Here is an 11,653-nt window from a genome sequence, read left to right as displayed (position 1 = left end):
TATACCTAGAGTCAGAGGTAAACAAGGTGAGGCAGCATTTAGTTTCTATGCACTCTCTATCTGGAATAAACTCACAGAAACCTGCAGGTCTGCCAGAACCCTCAGTGCCTTTAAATCAACACTGAAGACTTTCATGTTTGCTGACGCCTTTCATTAACTGCACTGTAATATTATTCTGTTATTTTATATCTTTTTTACTATGTTTTAGTTGTTCTGTCTCCCTTTCTGTTTTACTTCTTTTTATATCTGTTTTAATTCTTTCTCTTGTCTGTTTTTAAATAATGTTTGCTTTGTATGTTCTTATTTTGCTAATATGTAAAGCACCTTGAGTTGTCTTGTTGCGGAAATGTGCTATACAAATAAACTTGCCTTGCCTTGCCTTGCCTATAGTTTATATCAACCACATATTTCCTGTTGCTTTCTTTTTAAGCCTATAGTATTTTGTCCATTAGTTAACCTGTGCCAGAGGGTGAGCAAATAACGTCTTCCTTAATAAGTAAGTTGATGATTTTTATTTTAATTTAGAAAAAATCGTACCTCTTATAAATGCTAGAACCATTTATAAGAGGTACAAACATTCCACTTTAAGTTTTTTTTTTACATAATAACCAAAAAATGGAAACTGCTTTGCTTTGAACTGCTTTCCAAAAAATCCTATTAGACCTTTAACAGTTTTAGATACAACTGTTTTATAGTCAATTTCATTGCCGTACTGTGACTATCTGAAAGTTTTTTGTGACAAATTAATGACCCTGAAAGGTCATCACTGATACTACAACATCATGTAACGCTCAATACTCTAGCAAAACAAGCTGAATATAAAGAAAAAGGAATGTAAAATTCCTGCCAAGCAAGCAATTTCACTTCTCCTCCTTCTGTTTAAGATTGTTTGTGAAAGTAGTCATTACTGCTTATTGAGGATTTAATTACCACCAACATTGTTCCCTGGAAATATTTGTTGGATTGAAATACATTGGATCTGCATGTGGGTGCGCAGTCCAGATAATGGAGCATTTTTCCACGTAAGAACTCTAGTCATGTACTGTCTGTGTGAAGGGGTCTGCTGCAGCCAGGTTTTAAACCATATGTCATAATTTCCTTGAGACAGTCATCAATTCCCACTACAGCTATGTTTGCATCTGTCTAAAATCTGAGGACTCAGTTCCTGAAACAACAACTTCTTCTTTCTGTTGTCTGAAAAATAGACAGGGAAAAAAAAGGATCTTTGGTAAATGTGTGTGCTCAGATTGTGCTCTCTCTAGGAGGGTCTCAGTTGTTTTGCTGCCTCCTTGTTTGCTACAACTATGGATCAAGTCACACCAACTACAGACGATTACTGGGTGAGTGACTCTTTGAATAATATAATGTGTTCAGTTAAATGCCTTTATTGTCATCGCACTGTGTACAGCAACATATATACACATAAATGGACTAAATAAGTTTAAAAGAAGTGTAAAACAAGGCCTAAAACATATTGCACATGTATCTAGCATTACTGCATTATAATCCCTGCTGAATAATTACAGTTTAGCATCAAACTCTCGTATGGCACTGGGATGAAAACAGTTTTTGAATCTGGAAGTGCTTACTAATAGTCTATGTTGGATTGATATGTGTTCATTGGTGATAAGTCAGAGATATCTCTGACATTAACAAGTAAACTACTGCAGAGAACATAATAGATAATAGATATTATAATATTATAGGTCAAGTACTTATCTTTTAGTTTTCATTTCTTGATTAGTTCAAATATGGAAACGTCAATCTTTTGATGAGGCTGAAGTAAGTTATGAATTTAAGAGGGATAAAATAATGAGACAGGTGGAAATGCATCACTGAACTAATCTTTTTTTAATATAACCAGTGTCCGTTGAGAATCTGACAATTCTTCTTCTCTCTAGCCGGACTACGAGGATGAGAACTACACCTTCTCCCCTGACACAAGCAGGTCTCACGCAGCCCCGTGCTCACAGGGAGACATCTACGGGTTTGCACAGAAGTATTCCCCTGTTGTTTACAGCCTGGTATTCGTCCTGGCTGTTGTGGGCAACGTGCTGGTGCTGTGTGTGATCCGCCGCTACCGAAACTCTGGCGGTGCCTGTGCCTTCTCACTGACCGACACCTTCCTCCTTCATCTGGCCATCTCAGACCTCCTGCTGGCCTTCACCCTGCCCCTGTTCGCGGTGCAGTGGGCTCACCAATGGGTGTTCGGTTTGGTTGCCTGTAAGATCTCTGGTGCCCTCTTCTCCCTGAACCGCTACAGTGGCATCCTCTTCCTGGCCTGCATCAGCTTTGACCGATACCTTGCCATCGTCCACGCCGTCAAGTCCGGATGGAAGCGCAACACCTGCCATGCCCAAATTGCGTGCACCTTCATTTGGGTGGCGTGCCTGGGACTGAGCGGGGTGGACATCACCTTCAAACAGGTGGTGGATGAGGAAACAGCCCACAACCACAAGTTGCGCCTATGCCGGGTGTGGTTCGTGGAGAACGCCACTCAGTGGCAAGTGGGGCTGCAGCTGGTCAGTGTCATTCTGGGTTTTGGGCTCCCTCTGTTGATCATGCTCTACTGCTACATCCGCATCTTCAGGTCTCTGTGCAACGCCACCCGTCGTCAGAAGCGCAAGTCTCTCCGACTCATCATCTCCCTGGTCTCCGTGTTTTTCATCTGCTGGGCGCCGTACAACTGCTTCCAGCTGGTTGACAGCCTGCACAGGTTGGGCATGGTTACAGGAGGTTGCCAGTTTGGCCACGTGTTGGACATCGGGACTCTGATCACTGAGAGTTTGGGGCTGTCACACTGTGCCCTGAATCCTCTGCTGTATGGCTTTGTGGGGGTGAAGTTCAGGAGGGAGCTGGTGAAAATGTGTAAGGGGCTGCTGGGACCGAGAGGCTGGGCAGGGAAGGTGGGTTCAAGGCAGAAGAAGCCCAGAAGACTCACAGGCTCCTGCAGCTCTGCAGAGAGCGAAAACACCACTTATTCTGTCATGGTGTGACACTGTGAAGAGAGACAGGAAGACTGTGTGTGTGGTTTTGGGTGAGAGGGTGTGAAATGATTTCACAGAAGAACAAATATGTCCGTCATCTTGGTTTATGTAATCTATATCATGGTGCTTATGCCATCAGGTTGCTGGTGCAGCTAACAACATCTTGTGTTGTTGTTGTTTCTCTTTTTTTTATGCTGTAGTGGCATTTTGAAATGCATGGGGCACAGAGTAACATGTTGATGCTATCAAAGGTCAGTTTCTGTAAAAAATAAATTTCCTCATACTCATAAATGCTGGTTTAGCACTTAGGCTACTACAATCCAGACTGTGGTGTCAGTGCTCCTATCTCACGTCATCAGACTGCATTATTGTGTTGTTTGCAGAAAGTTTAAACTCATGAGACAGTAAAATGGTTGTATAGGTTGAGATGTTGTAAGTAGGTCTTGAAAATGATCTTTTTTCAGTGCTTTTGCTGGTGTCTTTTACAGCTCCTCACTCAGCTGCGTGCTTCAAAATACTACCCTTCGGTGCAAAAGAGGAAATGGGAAATGACTGTTCTCAATTTTTTTGTGTGAGTGTGTGTGTGTCATTAAAACACATTACAACATTTGTGACCTACAAATATTTTTGGAATAAATATTTTGGAATAAAAACAAAGTGTCATGTCTATTATACATCAACATGTATGATGAGATGTCTCATTTGGCTCTGTGTGATATTATAAGATTTAAAAAGAAAAAGAATTACACATTATTTACTGGCATGGGATTATTGACCATAGTGTGTGTATTCAGTAAAAAAAAAACTGTTATCACATGATAAAGTTCCTGTGACTGATATACTAATTTATGTGATAATGATTAAAATTGTACAGTTGTATCTGACTAAGGTATAGTTAGCTGGCAAATGAAGTAGGCCTGTGGTTCCCGACCTAGGCGGTCCGTAATGGCATAAAATATACTCAGTGACACACTAATGTGTCTTTATAATTTACTTCTCACTTATCACCAACCTAATGTTTTCTTTTTTGTAGCAGATGGAGCGCTCATGTGGGTTGCAGTGATATTATCTAGGAAGGTGCTCTTTGGTCAGGATATGCGATCAAACTAGAACAAAACAGGATCCAAGGCAACTCCTCTCTGGTACAAAAAAATAAAAAGCCTTTATTGAATGGCTTGTTCATGATGAACATTAAAAGCATCAACATGTTCAACAGCTGTTCACAGGTGGCCTAAATTAGGAATGGGTGGTGCCAGTCAAAACTCTCTGTGCCAAATACAGGCACCACTTCCTTAACAAAGGAAGACATCTGTAGTCTCAGGCCAGTAGGCTTTATGCACAGCTCCACTACTTCCTGAATTTAAGATCCTTTATTTCCTGTCTTACATTATTGGACAAACTGGTTAATCCAGGTGTGTCTGACCATTGTTGTGACTACTGAGGTCAGAGCCAGACACAAAATAAAGGAGCTTGTTTAAGTTCAGGAAGTAGTGGAGCTGTGCATAAAGCCTGTTTGGCAAACGATGGAAATATAGTATAGTATATAAAGTATATAAATCAAGCAAGCAATAACAAAAGATGATACATGGAATACTATATATATGAAAATAAAATAAAAAGAAACAAAAGAAACTGCCACAGAAAGATAAACAACCACAAGAAATATACAAACCATGTGACAAGTCAGTTGAACTGAGTGGCATGCACTTACAACTCACAGATATCTGAAACGTGATACCCTATGATTTTTGTAAAGCATGGTAAGTCAAAAAGACCAATTATCCTCAAGTTGGAATTGTATTTATGCAAAATGAATGTCAGTTGTCAACTATAGGCCCCTTTAGCATTTCCTGTTTTCTTCTAAAAAAAACAAAACAAAGTGTGGTACAGAAGTGCAATAAGTTACTGTAATATTCCAAAACATAGGCTACTCCGCTGTTATTTATTTATGTCTTAGCCTACTTAATTATATTTTCTCGAACTCGTGTTCTCTAGTGTTATCTAACAGCGTGAAACCACAACTCCCCTGACTGTCCGCTGTGTGAAAGGCATCTATTGTTCAATTTAGGAAAACACCAGGAAAACACTTGCACAACAGCGCCACCCTGTGGACAGCGGCTCTGTGTGCGGCGCTTTGTCTGCTTTGTGTCCGTTTGTATACTTGTGTTTACGTCAAGTCAAGCAGTGCCAGGACACGGAAGTTGGGTGACACGGCCTTCAAAATTACGCACCTGTTTTTCTAAAATAATGACACCATCAACAGAGACTGTGAAACATATCCTGCGCCTTCAAATGCAAACTATGGACAGTTTTAGATTGTAATCCAAGTTATTAAAATAATTCCTCTTGAAGGCGCTGTAGTGAATTTGATTGAGGGTTTTATTTTGAAAACCAATAGACGGAGGCTTGGTTTGGCGAATGAGTTGGGAAATTTGGCAGAGGCTGCAGCGTGTGAGAGAGGTTACGACGAATCATTAAAGTCCAGTGGGGAAATATCAGAGGCGCGTGATCACACATTTCAAACGTGTAGCTTTATTAGAAGACGCCTCTGATCGGTATCCGTGTTTCTGTGGTGGTGCGTCCGTGTTGGAGCGACTCAATCTCCACACGTCGCCTCCTCTAGTTCCTCCCGATGTTTTGATTTTAGTTTTTTAGTTGTTGTTTTTTGTTTGTTTGTTTTTTCACCTTCAGCTCGTTTAACTTCCCGTCACCGACCTTCAGTATAAGTTTGGTGGTGATCACTACTGTACGTCCAGACACGGAGGAAGCCTCTGGAGGTTGCATACGGTCGGACAGTAAGCAGGAGCTCGTCCGCCTTCCCTCCAAAAGAAAAAAAAGAAAAGAAAAAGAAAACCTCTGTAGTAGTGCAGAAAGTGTGTAGAACCCCGTGTGAGGAGTAGCTATACGTGCAGATCGCTGCGTTTGTTACTATTTTATTTTTTTGGTAACATCTACACACCACTTGACCCCGATTCCGCAGCCGCAACCTTTTGTGGTAAGTGAGTTATCATATCAGTTTTCGTTATTTTGTCACAACCATGCTGTCTTTCATAATGTGCATTCACTTGGTGCATATTTGAGTTGTAGCAGTTGTTATAAGAGAAACGCGTAATTCTAATACCATATGGTATTAGAATTACGCGTTTCTCTTTCTCTTTCCTTTCTGGTGTCTGTTACGAAAGTGCTGCTGCGTGGTCACCTACGCGCATTTCGGTCTTATCATAGCACACACCACCAGCACTTTTGGCTTTGAGTTGCAAGCCACTACTTGTGCTTCTGCAGTAGAGAAGAAAGCTAAGATGTCTTTCATGGTCTAGTCACTGAACTGCAACACTAAACTTCAGTGTGTATACATGTGCGTTTGTTTGTGTGCCAACATGACCAAGAGGGACTTCCCTTAAGAGCACCCTCACCCTTTAGCCTCAGCCACAGTTGCTTCATGTGTGACATGACATCACCCCACCATGTGAGTTGTGTGAGTAAGCATACTGCTGAAGCTTGAGCTGGACTTTCCAAAGGGTTTTTTAAAAGGTTGTATCAGCTGATGATGCTCACACACACGGAGAAAGAGAGAGGAGTGGATGAGTTGGTATTTTTGACAGCTGTCCTCTGAGACACTGCAGTTTTTTGATTTCTCTGTGTTAAACCTTTTGTCTCCACAGTAGAAGAACATGACGGACATTGAAGTGGATGGTGGTGGGATTTTTAATGGCAGTGACTATGTTTACACTGATGATTATGAGAGTACAGACGACTCTGAGCCAAAAGCCAGTGAGGCAGTGTGGATCCCGGTTGTGTACTCTGTGGTGCTGGTGGTAGGTCTGCTGGGCAATGCTGTGCTCCTGGCTGTTCTGGCACAGAAGAGGCGATCGTGGAGCATATCAGACATCTTCATCCTTCACTTGGGTGTTGCCGACTTACTGCTGCTGCTGACGCTGCCCCTCTGGGCCGTGCAGGCTGCTCACGATTCTGGATGGATCTTTGAAGATGTTCCCTGTAAGATCAGTGGAGCTGTTTTTAATGTAAGTAGGCCTACTGAATTTTTTTGTGTGGGGTGAGGCATATGACTGAAAGAATGAAAGTGAAAGAGAGCCAGTTGAAGCTGTCAGAAAGTTTGTGTTTGGCTGAGACTCTTGGCAGACAATATTCATGGTCGTTAATCCTGTTGAGCAAACGTACTCCCCAGTGACATGATAGCTGCATTCCAGGCATGACAGGAAAGGCAAGAGTTGAGCTGGGAAAAGTTGAACTGACAATGACTGTGAAATGTAAAAACTGAAATGCTGATATCATGTACCTATATAATACACATATAGTGATGATGTATTAAAATAGGTATATAAAATAGAAATATATATTTATTATAATAATAATGTGGTACTTGTTTGTGTTTTGTGTCTGGTTGGCTATTCACTATCATTGGGCCACAATGCATTGCAGTTATTTCTAATATATTTGCTATAAATATCAGAATAATATGGCCACTGTGAATTATTTTGGCCACAATAGTTATGTCAAGTCTGATATTGACAGAGTCTCTTGAATCTTCTGTTTGTTTTTCTTAGATCAACTTCTACTGTGGAATCTATCTACTGCTTTGCATCTGTCTAGACCGCTGCCTGTCCGTCGCCAGCACCACCCAGCTGTGCTTCCACCAGAAGCCTTTGTTTGCTCATGTCACCTGCGCATTGGTGTGGGTCATCTCCCTGCTCCTCACCATCCCTGACTGGGTTTTTCTAGGGGCAGAAACAAAAGAGAAAACACAGTGTGTTCATAAGTACTCAGAAACTATCAAGCTCTGGTCACGCCTGCCCCACCATATACTGGGTTACCTGCTGCCTACCGCCGTCATCATCTGCTGCTTCCGAGTCCTCCTACTGAACAGATCCAAAGTCACCCAGAAGAAAAGAGCCGTCAAGGTTATACTGCCCTTGGTGCTAGTCTTCTTTCTCTGCTGGATGCCATACAACATCACACTCCTGGTGGACACTGGAAAGGTTTTCTCTGGAAATCCCCAGGGTGCCCTGAAGACAGCTCTGATGGTCACAACTGCTCTGGGCTGCGTTCACTCCTGCCTCAGGCCTCTGCTCTATGTGGGCCTGTGCCTGAACTTCAAGAAGCACTCTTTGGCCGTGCTGAGATGTGATCGACGCGATTCTAAAAGCTCACTGTGGGAGCTGGGTGTGGGAAAGGAAGTACCGCCCAATCAGAATCATGAGGAACAAGAGCTGAAACAGGTGACCGAAGGGCAGCATCAGGTGCAGTCAGCATGATGCACATGAATAAACATGATGCCCTGTGACTCAAACGTCATCTGAGCACTGAATTTCAGATGAAATGTCATTAGTCGGAGGGGCGGGGTACTGTATTCTGTGTAATGATGAGAGATCTATATTTTAAGAAAAAATAGTCTCTTCCATTGCACTTTAATGTGAAAGTGTCACGGTCACATCATGGTGACACATGGTGGACAAGGCTTTTTTATTTTGTAATCACTATTGCACAACTGTAGCTTCTCCCCCAAAATCATGAGTTTTTAAATTCAGTTTTGGACATACATACATATATTTTTATATTTTGCATTAATATAATTATTGTGATGACGTTATTATTATTGAAAAAGTTCATATCATTTGCCTCATGGAGGATCATTCAGTGAACAGTTGAATCATCATTGTCAAACTAACGCCATAATTGGAATATAAGCTCTTATTCTTGCCAGTTTTATCGTGTGCATGTATTTAACAGTTGACAGAATTTATAACCGTTTCACTTTTTATTGCACTTGTTATTCCTGCTCATCTGCAGCAGTAAAGACTGTGTAGATTCCACGGTTGCACAGTGAGTGTGTGGAATCCACTCTAAGGACATGATGCCGGGTGGGGAATTTCCCCCACGGCAAATCCCAAAGCCTTCTTTTCTTGTTTGAGTTCATTGTTGCAACATGGACGTGTGTGTCGGTCCGTAGGACGCTGTATGACACAAACAGGTGGTGATGTCATCAGTCAGGTGACAGAACAAGACAGAAGGAGGAGGAGGAGGAGGAGGAGGAAGAGAAGAAATAGCTCTCTGCTGGGGCTGCAGCCTGCTGTGTCTACCCTCATCTGAAGACTTGTCTGCTGGGTGGGGAGAGAGAACTGTGGCATGCTTTGTGTGTGTGAAGGAAAAAAAATGTAGTTGGAGGGTAGAAGAGGGGTTAGAGAAGGAAAATCATATTTTAAAGGTAATAGCACGCGCTTCCCTAAGTATTGCAGTGCCTCAGGCTGCCAGACGAGCCTGATCTTGATCTGATTCTGAGCTTAAAGCCAAGTACTGTTGTTAACACTGATAAATCCAACCTGAAATTAAGTTGTAGCCTACTTTCACAACTGAGTATTCTTATAGAAACTTGGATGTACAGTCATTTCACACTTGAAATGAAAGTGCGTCGCTTCCTGCAGTCCTCTTGTCATCTTTCCTCTTTTTGCTGTTACTTGAGTGCTGTTGAAGTTCATGTAAAGCGGAGGCCTCATGAACAGTGCAGCCTGATCTGAAAAATGTTACTTGCCTGGAACAGCAGTAACATGTCAAATTAATAGCAACAGTGGTTATAAGTAGACGTGTGTTATGTATTGCATCAGACTCAAGTGTCATTTCCTGCTTCTGCTTGATGTTATCTGTTAACCAAGACACACAAGTGTCTGCCAGTGGGTTCACTTTTTGAGTAACACACCTACACGAGAGCAAAGATTAGGCCTACTACTTAAAAGAAAAAACGTCTAATTACACTGATGTAAACACGAAAACAGAAAGACAATGTTACAACCCACTTTGGATTCAGGACACACATTCAGGATTGCACATACGACACACCACGTATGGCTCACTTTGCTCTCACCCTCAGTGACACCCTCTTAACTCTTATGGCATTGGTGGCACATAGTGGTTTTTTATTGTCATCATGCATGACGGATGAAATGGAGACATTTGCCACAAGCCCAGAATCTTTCTCTGCAGTCCTCGCTCTTTCATTTCGTGTATCATTTCTGCTTAAACCACGTGTGCTGGTGAGGATGTGCGGCTGTTTTGTGTCACTTTGTTTCAATTTCCTGTGTCAAAGATATTTCCACTGAAACCGTCACATGTGGGTTTGCAGCTTTGGTGTTCACCTGTGTGCTCTGTGTAATCTTGATTATTTCATAGAAAGTTCAATACATGTGATGTACGCTTAAATATGATCATTTTCAGATGGCTGCACAATACATACAAGAGCAAGACAGGGGAAAGAAAAGGGATGTTGCACAGTCTTATCTTCTTAAAGTTGGATTTTTTTTCTTTTGTTGTGGAGCACTTTGTGAAGGAGGTTCTTGAAAAGTGGTTTATGGATAAAATATACTTGTTTAAATTTGTGCTGCAAATCTGTCCTCTGTCTGTCATCAACAGTCATTGTCTGTATACACTATACATACTTATCTAACTTTATAGAAAAAAAATATGTAAAAGTCTTTTTAGATCAAAAAAACATTTTTTCTAGAAAATCTACAAACAATGTATTTCCGTTGATAACATGGACCCCCTCGAAAATGAGATGGCACATCTCAAGGGGCTATCCTGTAAAATAAAGTCATAAAGTCATAAATCTCACAGGTAAAACCCAACTTCTTACAGCTCACAAGTCCTTTAAAACAATTGGGAGCCTAATGGAGGCAAGAGATAAACCCTAGACAGCGTTGACTGGCTCCTGGCTGCAGCAAAGTCAACATACAGTATCAGGCGGGGATTTTTTAAACAGTGGTTCTTGGCCTGGCTTCAGTTGGCAGAACAAAGATATCCGTAAACAAGTCCCAGGCACCTTCCAGTCCAAGCTGGAAGGAAGGTGCTGGAAGATTACTGGTGGGCCGGACTGGTGGTCTGGTTCAAGGTCCTGTGACGGGGTCATTAAAGAATAACATAATAAACTGGTCTTGTAGACTGTCACTCCTGGTCCTTCAAATGAAGTCTGACCACGGCTGCAAGTTCAATTGTGACTTTAATTCAATTTGAGTATGACATAGCATTTTAGCAGAAGGCTCAGAGAGAGTGGCATGGTTGTGGCTGTTTCCTAGGGGTCAGTGTGGCTGTCATCCTCACATCTGTCAGGGCCTGTCACACAAACTGTGGACACATCTGTTCCTGCAGCTCAAAGAAGTTACATCCAGACAGCAGGCAGGATGATGCTGTAGTGCTCAAAAGCTGTATAACTGTCTAGAAGTTCAGAGAATTTTAGACCCAATTAAAGCTGCTTCACAGCAATGGTCAGGGCCAGGCATCTTTAGGCAATTATGCAAATTCTGCAATTCTGATCAACAAGAGGCAAGTGAAAGATGAAAACTGGGGGGAACAAATTGATAATAAGGGATGAAAACATCTGAATTTAAAATCAGTTCAGAGTAGAATTCATATTTCACACCTGCTCACAGAGAAACAAGTTGTGCAGATTGGTTAATCTGTTTCTTGTATTACTCCATCAATTATATGTGAGAACTACAGAGTGTGACACAGACCTTACAGATGGTGTCTCCAGATGGATCATTCCAGTTTTTTACGAATGCTATTAACACACTGGTTTATGAAAAGTTAAGTTTTATTGTTTTATTTGAATATAGTCAAAACAAAACAAAAAAACATCAAAATATACAGTTTAAAAG

At 41.6% G+C, this 11,653-nt stretch overlaps 2 protein-coding genes across 3 annotated transcripts; both read left to right on the top strand.

The window, feature by feature from the left end:
* The first annotated feature begins 462 nt into the window (after positions 1-462).
* cxcr3.2 (chemokine (C-X-C motif) receptor 3, tandem duplicate 2) lies at positions 463-3,490 on the top strand. 2 transcript variants are annotated; one of them, XM_083988828.1, is made up of 3 exons: positions 463-496; positions 1,266-1,340; positions 1,902-3,490. In XM_083988828.1, exons 2-3 carry the CDS (start codon positions 1,305-1,307, stop codon positions 2,994-2,996), a joined length of 1,131 nt encoding a protein of 376 aa, XP_083844954.1. In that variant the 5' UTR covers positions 463-496; positions 1,266-1,304; the 3' UTR covers positions 2,997-3,490. The 2 variants fall into 2 exon arrangements, with proteins under 2 accessions (XP_083844954.1, XP_083844953.1); XM_083988827.1 differs by lacking the exon at positions 463-496 and having other exon boundaries at positions 1,263-1,340.
* Positions 3,491-5,461: 1,971 nt separating this feature from the next.
* On the top strand, positions 5,462-10,495 carry LOC310999632 (C-X-C chemokine receptor type 3-like). Its single transcript, XM_083990146.1, has 3 exons — positions 5,462-5,982; positions 6,650-7,009; positions 7,553-10,495. The coding sequence occupies exons 2-3, from the start codon at positions 6,659-6,661 to the stop codon at positions 8,258-8,260; spliced, it is 1,059 nt and encodes a 352-aa protein (XP_083846272.1). The 5' UTR covers positions 5,462-5,982; positions 6,650-6,658; the 3' UTR covers positions 8,261-10,495.
* Positions 10,496-11,653: the final 1,158 nt, after the last annotated feature.

The sequence above is a fragment of the Trachurus trachurus genome, assembly GCF_905171665.1.
Source record: "Trachurus trachurus genome assembly, chromosome: 16".
NCBI lineage: Eukaryota > Metazoa > Chordata > Actinopteri > Carangiformes > Carangidae > Trachurus > Trachurus trachurus.
Note: the sequence above shows the minus strand (reverse complement) of the source record. Positions and strands in the feature narration are given on the sequence as shown.